Raw genomic sequence first — 14,244 nt, 5'->3', positions numbered from 1 at the left:
TCTTCAGCTTCATATCCGACAATATGAGATCCCTCACAGAAGTACGTACTATTGCAATGACCATTGACTTCTTTGACTAACTCATGCCTCTTTTAGGAAGAGACACGCACGATCTTCACGAAGCTGGCTGCCTATACCGGCCGCAGTCTCAATGCTCTTATTACCCCGGCCGAAGATGGAACCCAGAGTGTCTTCCGTTTGCAAGGATCCCGAGTCTACTATATGAGAAAGGAGCTTGCCAACCTGAGCGTTTCATTTCCTCGCGAGGGTAAGCTTTTGTTCGGCTTCGTCGTGATGTACAATGCTAACAAGTTCCAGCGTTGCTCAGCTGCGGAATTATGGTCGGTAAAATGACCAAAGTGAGCCACTATGCTGTTCTTCTGTTATTCTGATCAGTGGTGCTAATATACTGGTAGACTGGCAAGTTCCGCATCAACCTGACAGCCCTCGATCTCCTGGCGCAACATGCCCGGTACAAGGTCTGGATCAAAGCAAACGGAGTTATGGTAAGCTTATTCCGACTTGCGATGTGATGTAATTTCATTGCTAACAAGTTTTAGCCTCTGCTCTATGGCGGTTCGGTTTTGAAAGCCCACGTGGCTAGATTCAGGTTTGTGATCCTTTCAATGACTGTCCCTTCACTATACTAACACCCCTCCAGCGAAGATTGCCCTGAAAACGCAGGCGTTATCATCTTGGATTCAAATGACGTACCGCTGGGATTCGGAGTTACAGCAAGATCATCCTCGCAGATCGCAAAATTGGATCCTACCAGTATCGCGGTCCATCGTCAGGTAGGTGGAGACCTAGCTCTAGATTTTTACTCACATTGGCTAACACAAACAAACAGGCAGACTCAGGCGAGTACCTTAGAGAGGTGAGTTCGGTCTATTTACAAAGTTTCTAGGATCAAAGTGCTAACATCTATATTAGGAGGATACCCTGTTCACAACCTAAGCAAATTCGACATGACACCGAATCTTACATTTTTGCACCCCGCAAAAGGCGTTTGGGAGTTTTACCTGATCTATTTGATCTTACAAAAGTTGGCTGTACTTTTTACCATCGAATCCTGTGCTCATTGTTTCCAATGTGATGAATTGATGGCAAATGTTGACCAACAACTTTTCTGTAATGGTTACTATATGAAAATACATACTCTGAATACACTCAAATCAATGTCCAACGTAATAGAATTTATACTTCATGCCAAGTCTATTCATGGATGTATAGGCCAGCCCTAGATGTTGTAGTTGATATAGGACTTTTTGGGATATATGATTAGTCAGCATAATGCCATCAGATCCATCCAACCTTGGAAAAGCGCGGGACGATAACTCACTACAGACCTCATAGCCCTGCTGTTTCTTGTATCCTCCAAGCCAAAGACAATTCTCCTCACACCAGCACTGTAAACCAATTTCTCTCAAACCCCTAGTGTGTTTCCACCACTTATCGCGTTTCTCCCCGCGCAGTGGGCACAAATATTGCCAACCCCCACCATGCCACCCTACACGACCACCCAGAAACACCAAATCGCTGAGTTCGTCAGCTGTACACGGACAAAAGAGTCTGTTGCTACTAAAGTAAGTGACTTATATGATTTCCGGACATGTTCTCCCCTGCGTGGTCCATTTGAATATCTGAAGGTGCTTCCGTCCGATCACGTGGATCTAAAGACTAACTTTCTACTATAGTTTCTAAAAGCATGTGGTTGGAGTTTACCTCCAGCGCTCGACGCGTAAGTGCTTGTCATCACAGTTGTCCCAAACTTCTACGTCTTTTTGTTCTCTCTTCAATTTGTCTCCAACCTCTACCTGGACATGTGGTTTTGGGTTCAAGATGCCAGCAGATAGATAGAGCTCACAGCTCCGATATCTGTTCTTCTCTTTACAGGACTTATCGAAGTCTCACTTGGAGGAAATCGCGATCTCTCACTACACCGTTCATCGTCCGAAATGCCTCGCGCGAAGAAGATGAAAAAGAAGTTCTGCCATTCCCTGCCTAACCATATCGCATCCGCAAAATCATACATGAACCACCTTCGAAGCACCCCGAAGCTGAAATTGTCGTTGAAATAGATTCTTCGCAGTCGCATCTGGCACCTCTGCAACTATAACCTCAGAACTTACAAAGATCTTCGAAAGCTACCGAGGTACTTGCCCACTCTTGACTAGTGATTTTGATACCGGAATACTCACATCTACCCAGATGATCCAGTCGACAGCCCAGATACCATCGGTATCTCACGAGCAATAGATTTCCTCGGCGATTTGAAAGTCGAGCTCGATGAAGTAACCTGCCTAGCCATCGCTGAGCTACTCCAATCACCATCGATGGGCGAGTTCACCCGTGAAGGATGGATGGAAGGATGGCTGAAAGCCCTGTAAGTGCAACGTCAACGCGGAATGAAAACACCTTCAAGCTAGACTCAAAACATCTTCCATATCACATCCATCCAATCTAACAACCCACAAGCTGTGACACTATGCCAAAAATGCAAGCGTATGCCAAATCCCTCCGGGAGAGAATCCCCCGAGAACCAGAGACCTTCCGACGAGTCTACAGATACGCATTCCCACTCTCACGAATGCAAGGACAGCGCAATCTGCAATTCGAAATCGCCGCCGAGCAATGGCGTCTTTTCTTCACGACCGACCATGGTGGTGTGGCGTGGAACACGGAAACGACACCATGGCTGGATTGGTGGATTGAGTTCCTTGAGGAACGCGGGAAGAAGCCAGTTAATAAGGATCTGTGGGAGCAAATTGAGGTGTTTATGCGTAAGAGTCTAGAGGACGAGGAGATGGGATGGTGGAGTCCTGATGGGGCTTGGCCTGGTGCGCTGGACGACTTTGTTGCTTGGGTGCAGGCTAAGAGGGGGAAGGGATCGGAAATGGAGGTTGAATAAAGGGCTTCTCTCCGATTTATTCGTGGATGTTCCAAGGATATGAGGGATTTGTTTCTTCTCGTTTCCGGGTGGGTTAGGGCATGACTTGTGTGGCATGACCGGTTAGCTACTTGCAATCCATGTCTACTGTCTCCCTTCCCACTTGCATTATCCACTGGCACCCTTCTTGTGCCTCGGATCTTTTACAGTTACAATGGAATTAACAATGGCCACATGTGCCCGTTTTATGTCAAGGGGAGTTGCATTTCTTTCGGTTCTATCTATCCCGACTCACATGTATATAGAAGTGTAGATTGGCAGGGGTAGAAGCAATGGCGTGACTAGGTCACACGAAAAGAAAATATATATATATAATACCGATCAAAGGTTGGAATTGAAATAAAACAGAGATATAAAGCCATTCGTCATGAAATTGAGTGATAACATCAGGGGGAAGATATCTGCGGCAGTCAAGATGCACGCGGGGTGTGTACATGGATTTAGATCAACACCGGAGAATAATAAACAAAGGAAATAAACAAATCAGTGACTGCAAACGATCCAGAAGAAACGACACACAGAGGTCTCTGACGCGTCCGGGCATGCTTGCAGTCAATTGCGGACTTATCCCATTTAAGGGAAGTCGCGCTTCTCGTAGCCAGGGTCGCGGCGCTGGTCGTAACGCTGCCATGTAGTTAGAAATCAAAGTTGCATTTGTCGAAATTCCATTGAATCATACCTTCCGGAGAGCTTCGAGACGCTTCTTCTTGGTGTGGGTGTTGACATAGGTTCCAATAAAGAAGCCGACAATGTTGAAGAAGGGCACCCAGGTGTGCTCGGGGAGGAACTTCTGAGCGAAGGCCAAGCACAGGGGGAGGTGACCCAGCTGACCTTCATGACGGGCATGAAGCCAGCCTTAACGGTAGCGCGAACCTGATGGATGGTGCGCGCACCAGCGATAACAGCCATGGAGGTCAAGTAGACGCTGTTCTGGATAGGGGAGATCTGGAGAACGGGGATATCAGCCAATGTCACACGTGGTCAGGTGATCGGACACGTACAATCAGATTGCTAACGAGGATCTGAAGAATCTTGGCCTTGAGACTTGTGCGGCCGGCGAAGATCTTCTGCAAGATGCCAATGAGGAAGTGGCCGAGGGGCGCGCTGATAAACATTCCGTACAGCGACATCTTGGGGATGCGCGAGCTGAAGTAGTGGCCGTGTTTGCCGACATCGTGGGCGATCCATGAAGCCAGCAGCTCCTGCAGACCGGAGAGCACACCAGAGGTGAGCATCTTGGTGCGCAGCGGGTTCTTCTGGAGCTGGAGGAGGTAGGCCTGTCGATCCATTCCCCGGATCAGTGTTGGTTCGATATTATTGGAGGGGTGCTGCATACCTGGAGATATCCAGAGGCTGTCTTTCCACCAGTCAATCGCTCACCGACACGGTGCACGAGGTCTTCAGACTTGCCGCCGCCCGTGACGGTGCGGACGGTCTCCTCTTGGAACTTGACGGACATTGTGATCGGGGGGTTTAGGGGGAGGACAAGGTTGAGGGTTCGGGTTCAGTTTAAACACGCTCCTAGAATAAGTTAATAATTGAATGAGATTAATATGGATGATAAGGTGCCAAGTGGAGAAATGGGAAGACGATTGGGGGGGGGTGAGACCCGGGGGGTCCTTGTTTGTTTATGTTGGCCCGAGGGTGGCTGGGATGGGATTATATGGGAGGACAACCGAGGCAATAACTTACACAAAAATGTCTCCTAAGTTTGTATTACGGAGTATGGAGTATGGAGTAAGAGAATTCTTATAAAATAAATTTTGTCGGAAGAATGTATCCAGGAACTGGAGACGGCTATACGAACAATCGGCAGATCCCCGGCAAGATCCATTGGCGGAGCACATCGGAAACCTCCGACGGCTTTTGGTTTGAATCCGGGGGCTTTGCTTTTCTATTACCCCTTATATATTAGAATATTCATTCCAATCTTGATGTTTTACTCTGTTTGTTATTTGGGGCTTTCATGGTCACGGGACACTTTAATTCTAGACTTCCAACCTTGTCGCTATCTTTGGTGTGCTTGATTGACTTGGTTACTCAACCTGGGAAGACTAAATGAATTACATGTATAGATATGTGCGACTTCTTTGGATCATTTGTAATGTACATAGTACTATCAATCTAGTAGTCTGACAATCCAACATCTACCTCATTAGCCCGTCTTCTCCCCGTAAAACAGCCCTGGAGGCAAAAAAGTAAAAGAGAACCGCCGTATCCCTACCATGGTTGTTGCAGTATGCATTTAACAACATAATCTCCCGATATTTAAGTAGGCATGAAGCAAGCTACTTACCTGTGCCACTCAAGCTTTTCATGCTTTCTCATCACAGTGTCTGGCACAAGAAACTCCAGCTGAATCCATAGATAGCCCAGCGAGCAGCAACAGTAGCAACCGGAGAATTTCATGCCCAGTCGAGTCCAATATCAGATATACAGGACCACAGGGAAGATAACTGTCAGTATAATCGGTGCGCTCATGCATTGCAGGCAGTATATGCCGACAAGAGCATGCACTCAAACTCCTGGGGAAGCTTTTGACCCATAAGGACCGGAGCCCCGGCTCAGCTTGGAGGGTGTGCTGGCCGTTTATCATCATCGTCGTAGGCAACGGTATCATCAACCGGCGAATACGACGACTCAGCGACGAGTCAGCGACGATGTCATCAAACCCACAGCCCACTTGGGGGGAGCGTCAACAAACCCATCATCCCATCCTGTTTCTTTCACCCTTTTCATCCTTTCCCTTACTTGTTCCAACTTGAGTTGATCTGCTCCATCAATTTGAAGCACATCAGCATATCTTTCTGGCCTCCGGCCAAAGTATTCAACATCTTTCCAGTGTGCAAGCCTTCCAGCTGCACACCGGCGAGACATCGTCTCCTCACAACCAAACACAGCAACGTACTTCCCCGGCTTGCAGTTTCCGGACTGGTTGTCGGCCGAAGTATCAAGCCTCTTGCCCACGTGTAGGCCTTCTGGCAGTACACCGGCGAGACATCATCTGTTCACATCAAAACATAGCGACGTATTTCCCGGCGACCAGTTGCCGGCCGAAGTACCAAGCCTCTTGCCCACGTGTAGACCTTCTGGCAACACGCCGGTGAGACCTTACCTTCCAATCTTTCTTTCTCATTCGCAATACTCCCATCTCTGTCGGGGACGAGACACCCCGACGTGACATCAATCATGTCTTTGCGCCGCTTCTTCAAGAAGGCACGGCAGCGTGCCAGCTTCGAGCCCGAGTCGCAGCCTCAAGAGACGACAACAGTCACCACTGAGGGACCTACTGGTAGTTCAGTCCCAGTGCTGCCACCTCCCGCCGAGAGTGGTCAACATGCTCCACCTCCCGTAAGCCCTCGACGCATAAGATATCTTAATATCATTCGACAATACTTCCCATTGCCCCGGCGCAGAAATTCAGAACTCGCCGGTCGCCACGTTGGCCTCGAGTTCGGACCGCAGATGCGTGAATTGGACAGTTGTCAATCCAGCCTTGATGCTGTCATGCCGTATTTTGAACTGGCCGGTCGCCATGGTGGCCTTGGGTTCAGACCGCAGATGCGTGAATATATCGGTGGTCTACTTGAGAGATACCTTCAACATCGGACGAACAGAGAGAGATACCTTCAACATCGGGCGAACAGACAACTCAACAATGAGATTGCCAGTCGCCAGGACAGGAACAACCGAGCAGATATTGAACAGCATGTTTCTCAACACGAACATGGATCGACCATATCCCAAGCTTGCCCGTCACAGAATGACGATATCGAAGGCAGACAGCTTCACCACGAGTTTCTCACACGAATTGACACTATGCTCGCCGATCGCGCGGCTAGGCGCAGCCAAGCAGATGTCGAACATGACAATACTCAGTATTCATATGAACCTGCCATACCCATGGATTTTCCGTTGCAGAATACCGAAGCCCAACGAGCACAGCTTGACCTTGCCGTGATGAGGGAATTTAATGTTGTGTTCGCCCGTCACGAGGCTAGTAACAGCCAAGCAAATGTCGATAATCATGATCCTCAGAATGCACATGGATACACCATGTTCCAAACATTCCCGTCACAGAATGACGAGATCGAAGGCCACGGCCTTCTGCTCCCAACCCCACGAATGCAAATCCGTGCAGTCAGCCCCGTTCCCTCACGCAGTAGTAACATCCCATACTACAGCATCACAGATGACTACAACAATAAACTTCAAGGCACCGAGAATTCGGATGATGGCCCATCGAGCGAACATGGCTCTCAAGTACGACGCGGAAGATCTCTTCGACGATCTGGAAGCCCTTTCAGTGATGCATTTCCTGTGCTTCAGGGTAGCAACCACCCATCGAGGGACCATTCTCAAGTACATCGTGGCAGAACACTTCTCCGAGCTTCAAGTCTTGTCAACGATCCGTGGGTTGCCCTTTGGGGTCCCATCGGCCAACCAAACGCCCAGATTTCTCAGGAACCACGCGGTCGAACCCTTCGACGATGTTCGAGCCTTGTCGGCGACCGAGTGAGCGACTCGGCTTCTCAGGAACCACGCGGTCGAACCCTTCGGCGAGCCTCGAGCCTTGTCAGCGGCTCAGCGAGCGACTTGGTTTCTCAGGAACCGCACGTGACACCAGAGAGAGGTGGAGACGCTGGCCGTCGTGCCGGCCGCTATGGCGACTTCGACGGTGTGAATGACGAGCAGGATGGTGGCGCCGGGGGTGCGCCAGAGACTGGAGCGGTTGCTGGCGGGTCTGCAAGCGGCCCCGGTAAACTTCCCGGGCGTGGCGACTCTTCGGAGTCCAGCAACCCCCAGGCCGGGGGGCATGGAGGGAAGAGGATGAAGATGATTCGTCATCTTCTGATGAGAATGCGGGCGGCGATGATGGTACAGAGTGGAGGTGTTACCCGGGGTTGGCGGGGTGGGCAATGAGAGGTGGAGGCACACCTCTGGAAGTCAAGTTGAGCACGTTGAGTATTTGGATGCTTCAGATGCATCCGATGACTCTGATGACTCCGGAGGTGCCCTCCTACCTCTCTTTGCCCCCCCTCGCCCCCAGATCTCTGAGTCCGCAAACATCCTCGGAGTCTGATGAGGAACCCTCGGGCCCTGTGCCCTGTATCATCATCACTCCCCCAGACCAGGTGGCTGCGCACGCCGGGGGGCGGCCGTGGTGGAATACCACCCAGCTGTACCCCGGGTACCGCCGGCGTGCCGACAATTGTGTGGTCTGGGGGAGGGCCGCCCGCATATATATATTTCACCTGCCCGCTTGGGCATGCTACATTCAAAAGGGGGTGGTGAAGCCGGGGCGAGGAAGAGGTGGAGGTGAGGTGAGGTGGAATTGAGGCGGCAGGTGAGGAAGAGGTGGAGGTGAGCCGCATGTGAGAGGTGGAACTCGGATTCCACATGTGAGAGTTGGGATTTTTCCCTAAACATGAAGATTTTCCAAGCATGATTCCAAGTAAAAGTAAACTAGAAATATGTAGATTCTGTTTGTACGAGGTAAATGATATTGAATGATGTATAACCCACATGTATAGAAACATGTAAATTATATTAAGATATCGAAAAGGATACATTTCCAGAGTGATACTGATTTAATGTATTTATATAGTATACTATAAATTAACATAACTTATATAGAAGAGATATTCTCTGTTATATAAATTAAATAGATGGAGCCCTGGAGCGGTTATCGGGCGATGACTAAAATGCGGGATAGCCCTCGGAGATTAGATTGAACTGCCTTCAGTTCCGAGCCTCGGTTCCGTGCTTCACCCAACTTCATTTTATTTCTCTCTTTCTCATGTTCATCATACACAATGGCGGACCCTGAATGCCCTCCAGAGTCATCTGATTTCCAGGCGAAAGCACCCGCCAGCTTATGCGCGAAGCGACAACTGTTGGCCGCCTTCTCAACAACCGATGTGACAATCCGCCGACTGAATCTGTAAGGCCTCTTTCGATCCTGATACGCTAGGTCGAGAACTCGGCACGCGAAACAGCCCCAAAAGGTTGCTAATTGCTCCCGCAGACTACTCTCTGAGGCGAACGGACAAGAGCGAGTACTAGCGACTGTCAACTATGTCGCCTCAATACTCCACCACCTCACTGCATCAGCGCCCTGGATAGCATTACAAACAAGGCTGGGTATCCTTGCACGATTGAAGGGTCGTATACCCACCAAGAATGTTACTCCCGCGTCATCAAAATCGAAATTCATGGCCCTTTCCACCCTCGCATCGGAGACGAGATATAACTTGCGTCTGTTCGGGCTGCTCCCTTTGTGGATCTGGGGAGTTGAAACCCTCAAATCACCGCCAGCCGACCCAATCATCCATGCCCTGACCGTCCTGCAGGTCATCTCGAACGTGATCTATCAGCTTCTCGAGAACGTGGGCTACCTTGCTTCCAAGGGGGTTGTCTCGAAGCGCTTCGTGGACAAATACGGAGGCCTTGCCAAATGGGATCTTTGGAGTACTCGTGGATGGTTCGGGCACATCTTCTTCCAGTTCTTCGTGCTCTGGCGCCAGAGCGTGCTGCGCAGACAGCGGTTGGCTGCACAGCGCGCGGCTGCCGGCACGGTCGAGACTAAGGAGACCAAGGCCGAGGATAGCGAGGCACTACGTTTGGAGATCCGGGCTTGGCGAAAGAGCTTGGTGAACAACACCTTCTGGGCACCCTTGTGTCTGCACTGGTCTGTCGAGAAAGGCATCGGTATACCCGCTAGCCTGACTGGGCTTATCAGCTTCTGCGCCGGAGCTTGGAGTCTCCATGACTGCTGGGCTGGAACCGCGTCTGTCAAAGCGTAGATTTTTGAATGCTTGTTGTCCTCGGCCTTTTTTCTTCGTTTCTTATTTGTACAAATCTACCCTTACTTGCACATATACCTGATGTTGAGAGCGCACGTGGTTTGCTATTGGCTTTGCATTTTTCGGGTCTACACCAGCTTTTTGAAATATAAACCTGCCTTGATACATTCGCTCCGATGGCTATAGTAGTTGTGGCGTTTCTTTCGATCCAAGCCTTTGTCGAATCTACAGCTGAAGATATCATTACTTTTGGGTGTATGACATCTCTCAGTCCTTTGAACGTTTGCACAGGCCAAACAAGTCTCTACCCGAGGCCTTGGGACTCGACAGTGTCCGGCACTGCATCTGTGGTGGCAAGTATGGACTCGATTGCTTGGTGAGCTCCTTGCCTTAGTCCAGCCACTTAGAGATAAAAATTCATCAATTTTGAGGGAAGTGCACCATGTCCTTTCTATTTGCCATTTAGAGCTGCAGTTCTAATTTGAATCATAATCATTTCCACATCTGCTGAATGTATTATTGTAAGGACCTTGGTAACCATATTCACTGTAGCAACTATCGGTCGTTGCCCCAGGCATCAAGGCTCCCCATCGACTGAGTTCCATGCGCTTCGTTGTGGCGGACAGGGCGATGACATAAGCGACAGGCTTAAGTCATCATCATCAGTCGAGCAGAGAGGTACCTGGGAAGCTCAACATCATCATTCCTGTTACCTACCTCTATCTCCACTTTGCCGCAATCGGATTCGTTCTCTGATTCTGATCTATCGGTTCCTTTTCATTTTCTGTACTCATTTCTCGTTCCTTTTAAATCCGCGTCTCGCTCCGCCTGTTTCTGGGCACTGGACACCTTTGATCACTCAAGCTTGCTTCCATCAACCTCACAACCTCATTTACGGCCATCATGTCTGCCGAGCCGGATCACACGCACGACAAGAAGAGAGTCCACCTGAAGTACGTTTAATTCGAACACTTTTGATTATCGAGTATGCTAACTGGACTGCAGGGACGGCTCTGGTGCTGAGAAGAAGGAGGTAAGCATGGCTGCAGGACAGCTCACAAAGGCTTCAGAACTGACGAAAAAAAATACAGGAGCTCGATACCTCCACTGCTATCTTGAAAAAGAAGAAGAAGCCCAACTCTTTGATGTGAGTGCTGATAAGAGATATTTGTCTTGGGAGCAAGGAGCTAACAGTTTTAATGCAGTGTGACCGATGCCGTTAACGATGATAACTCGGTGATTGCCCTCTCGAACAACACCATGGAGACCCTCCAGCTTTTCCGTGGTGATACCGTTCTCGTCAAGGGCAAGAAGCGCAAGGACACTGTGCTGATCGTCCTGGCCGATGACGATCTCGATGATGGTAGCGCCCGCATCAACCGTGTTGTGCGTCACAACCTTCGTGTCAAGCACGGCGACATGATCACTGTGCACCCTTGTCCCGATATCAAATATGTAAGTTGGGCATTTCCACGTCATTTTACCATGACTTATTGGCTAATTCTATCTTCGTGATTTAGGCCAAGCGCATTGCTGTCCTTCCCATCGCTGATACCATTGAGGGCCTGACTGGCTCTCTCTTCGATGTCTACCTTGCTCCCTACTTCCGCGAGGCCTACCGACCAGTCCGACAGGGTGACCTGTTCACAGTACGAGGTGGTATGAGACAGATCGAATTTAAGGTTGTGGAGGTCGACCCTCCCGAATACGGCATTGTTGCCCAGGACACAATTATTCACTGCGAGGGTGAGCCCATCCAACGAGAGGATGAGGAGGGCAACCTCAACGAGGTTGGCTACGATGATATTGGTGGATGCCGCAAGCAGATGGCTCAGATCCGTGAATTGGTCGAGTTGCCTCTCCGTCATCCCCAGCTCTTCAAGTCCATTGGTATTAAGCCGCCTCGTGGTATCCTCATGTACGGTCCTCCCGGTACCGGTAAGACCTTGATGGCTCGTGCTGTTGCCAACGAGACTGGTGCTTTCTTCTTCTTGATCAACGGTCCCGAGATCATGTCGAAAATGGCTGGTGAATCCGAGTCAAACCTGCGCAAGGCCTTCGAGGAGGCCGAGAAGAACTCCCCCGCTATTATCTTCATCGATGAGATCGACTCTATTGCCCCCAAGCGTGATAAGACCAACGGTGAGGTCGAGCGCCGTGTCGTTTCCCAGCTGCTCACTCTCATGGACGGCATGAAGGCCCGTTCCAATGTTGTGGTCATGGCCGCTACCAACCGTCCCAACTCCATTGATCCTGCTCTTCGTCGTTTCGGCCGCTTCGATCGTGAGGTTGACATCGGTATTCCCGACCCAACTGGCCGTCTTGAGATTATGCAGATCCACACCAAGAACATGAAGCTTGGTGAGGATGTCGACCTCGAGACCATTGCCGCCGAGACCCACGGTTACGTCGGCTCTGATCTTGCTTCCCTCTGCTCTGAGGCTGCTATGCAACAGATTCGTGAGAAGATGGATCTCATTGATCTCGATGAGGACACCATCGATGCCGAGGTTCTTGAGGCTCTCGGTGTCACCATGGAGAACTTCCGTTTCGCCCTCGGTGTCTCCAACCCCTCCGCCCTCCGCGAGGTTGCTGTGGTCGAAGTTCCCAACGTTCGCTGGGACGACATTGGTGGTCTCGAGGAGGTCAAGCGCGAGCTTGTCGAGAGTGTTCAATACCCCGTGGACCACCCCGAGATGTTCCAGAAGTTCGGTCTCTCGCCTTCTCGCGGTGTGCTGTTCTATGGTCCTCCTGGTACTGGTAAGACCATGTTGGCGAAGGCTGTTGCCAACGAGTGTGCTGCCAACTTCATCTCCGTCAAGGGCCCTGAGCTCCTGAGCATGTGGTTCGGTGAGTCGGAGAGCAACATCCGTGACATCTTCGACAAGGCCCGTGCTGCTGCTCCTTGTGTCGTCTTCCTTGACGAACTGGACTCCATCGCCAAGTCTCGTGGTGGCTCCGTCGGTGACGCCGGTGGTGCCTCCGACCGTGTTGTTAACCAGCTTCTTACTGGTAAGTTTCCGCTGTGACATTTCTTTTTCTTTTTCTACTCCGAATATCCACTAATACCCTAACAGAGATGGACGGTATGACCTCCAAGAAGAACGTCTTCGTCATTGGTGCTACCAACCGTCCCGAGCAGCTCGATGCCGCTCTGGTCCGTCCTGGTCGTCTTGACACCCTGGTCTACGTTCCCCTTCCCGACCAGGAATCTCGTGAGGGTATCCTCAAGGCCCAGCTTCGCAAGACTCCTGTCGCCGGTGACGTCGACATTGCTTTCATTGCCAGCAAGACCCACGGCTTCTCCGGTGCCGATCTCGGCTTCGTGACACAGCGTGCCGTCAAGCTCGCCATCAAGCAGGCTATCTCCCTCGACATCGACCGCCAAAAGGAGCGCGAGGCTGCCGGTGAGGATATCACAATGGACGATGAGGATGAGGAAGCGGAAGACCCCGTGCCCGAGCTCACTCGCGCTCACTTCGAGGAGGCCATGAAGTCCGCCCGCCGCTCTGTCAGCGACGTCGAGATCCGCCGCTACGAGGCCTTCGCCCAGAGCCTGAAGAACACTGGAGGCGGCAGCTTCTTCCGCTTCCCATCTGCTGGCGAAGTCCAGGAGAACGATACCTTCGGCGAAGCCGGCAATGACGACAGCCTCTACGATTAAACGCTTCTTTTGCTTCGAGGTGATATGACTTTGTTTTCCTTGGTTCAGCCATGCCCGGGTTTCTGCGCTCGGATTCGCTTATGAATAGATCGTTTTGCGTGGAGATGCGGGCCTGCTGGGCTTTCATGGGCTTTTCTTTTCGTTTCTTCCTGTTTTTGCCCACATACAATGTGCCATAATAGCCAATACAGATGGAGAAATCTCTACGTTCATCGGTGTTCTTGTAGTGTTTATCGTATCTACTATGCACAATCTGCTCCCAATATTGCAAATCTTGATCATCTAGCTTGTATAGGTACTTGTGCTATCACTCTCAAATAGAATATACATGTCTCCATGTCCATCTGATCTACAAATTTTGGCTCGGAACTTTACCTCGGCCTCAGGCCCGAGATTAGGCCCGAGATCTCCACTTTTATCGGTGCTTGGTTAAGGGCCGAGAGCGAACATAGCGAACATAGCGAACATTGGAGATACGTGCTTTGAATGATTGCTTTTCATGAAGTTCCTTTTGTTTCTTTTTTTTTTTTTTCTGATTACTGATACTTCGGCGTCCCGATGTCCCCGTCGCCACATGGACATACATATGGAGGTTGATCAGGTGCATATAAAAAGAAGGCTCTGAAGGCTCTCATTGGCCCGACGTAGAGCTAGCACGCCACCTTGGATGACTGGTACATTTAGTTTAGGAATCGCATCTCGGAAATTGAGTGCACCGGCATAGCGGAGGAGCGAACTTCCGAAATTACATCTGGCGAATGAGCTGGGTCTCTACGCCAATTTTTCGTTACCAAGCTTTGAGGTCTAGCTCGGGGTATTGGACA

The 14,244-nt window shown here is 50.4% G+C and overlaps 6 protein-coding genes across 6 annotated transcripts; 5 read left to right on the top strand and 1 right to left on the bottom strand.

Moving 5' to 3' along the window:
- Positions 1–23: 23 nt before the first annotated feature.
- Positions 24–957, top strand: N7517_011447 (ribosome biosynthesis protein NIP7; the record flags this gene model as incomplete). Its single annotated transcript, XM_056729170.1, has 8 exons — positions 24–41; positions 97–268; positions 319–359; positions 417–506; positions 561–610; positions 662–794; positions 851–877; positions 934–957. The coding sequence occupies 8 exons, from the start codon at positions 24–26 to the stop codon at positions 955–957; spliced, it is 555 nt and encodes a 184-aa protein (XP_056574985.1).
- Positions 958–1,502: 545 nt separating this feature from the next.
- N7517_011446 (defective in cullin neddylation 1 family protein) lies at positions 1,503–2,911 on the top strand (the record flags this gene model as incomplete). The annotated part of the gene is made up of 5 exons (XM_056729169.1): positions 1,503–1,586; positions 1,698–1,741; positions 2,082–2,155; positions 2,212–2,386; positions 2,479–2,911. The coding sequence occupies 5 exons, from the start codon at positions 1,503–1,505 to the stop codon at positions 2,909–2,911; spliced, it is 810 nt and encodes a 269-aa protein (XP_056574984.1).
- Positions 2,912–3,523: 612 nt separating this feature from the next.
- Positions 3,524–4,409, bottom strand: N7517_011445 (Mpv17/PMP22 family protein; the record flags this gene model as incomplete). The annotated part of the gene is made up of 5 exons (XM_056729168.1): positions 3,524–3,574; positions 3,630–3,740; positions 3,782–3,895; positions 3,952–4,227; positions 4,287–4,409. The coding sequence occupies 5 exons, from the start codon at positions 4,407–4,409 to the stop codon at positions 3,524–3,526; spliced, it is 675 nt and encodes a 224-aa protein (XP_056574983.1).
- A 1,730-nt stretch (positions 4,410–6,139) lies between these two features.
- Positions 6,140–7,873, top strand: N7517_011444 (uncharacterized protein; the record flags this gene model as incomplete). Its single annotated transcript, XM_056729167.1, has 1 exon — positions 6,140–7,873. One exon carries the CDS (start codon positions 6,140–6,142, stop codon positions 7,871–7,873), a length of 1,734 nt encoding a protein of 577 aa, XP_056574982.1.
- An 893-nt stretch (positions 7,874–8,766) lies between these two features.
- Positions 8,767–9,756, top strand: N7517_011443 (uncharacterized protein; the record flags this gene model as incomplete). Its single annotated transcript, XM_056729166.1, has 2 exons — positions 8,767–8,894; positions 8,979–9,756. 2 exons carry the CDS (start codon positions 8,767–8,769, stop codon positions 9,754–9,756), a joined length of 906 nt encoding a protein of 301 aa, XP_056574981.1.
- Positions 9,757–10,659: 903 nt separating this feature from the next.
- Positions 10,660–13,420, top strand: cdc48 (AAA family ATPase CDC48; the record flags this gene model as incomplete). Its single annotated transcript, XM_056729165.1, has 6 exons — positions 10,660–10,709; positions 10,762–10,789; positions 10,848–10,903; positions 10,962–11,211; positions 11,277–12,768; positions 12,834–13,420. The coding sequence occupies 6 exons, from the start codon at positions 10,660–10,662 to the stop codon at positions 13,418–13,420; spliced, it is 2,463 nt and encodes an 820-aa protein (XP_056574980.1).
- Positions 13,421–14,244: the final 824 nt, after the last annotated feature.

This window comes from Penicillium concentricum (genome assembly GCF_028827145.1).
Source record: "Penicillium concentricum strain IBT 3081 chromosome Unknown utg000006l_segment0_segment0, whole genome shotgun sequence".
In the NCBI taxonomy this organism is placed as follows: Eukaryota; Fungi; Ascomycota; class Eurotiomycetes; order Eurotiales; family Aspergillaceae; genus Penicillium; species Penicillium concentricum.
The sequence above is the reverse complement of the archived record's forward strand: the minus strand, read 5'-3'. Positions and strand labels throughout refer to the sequence as shown.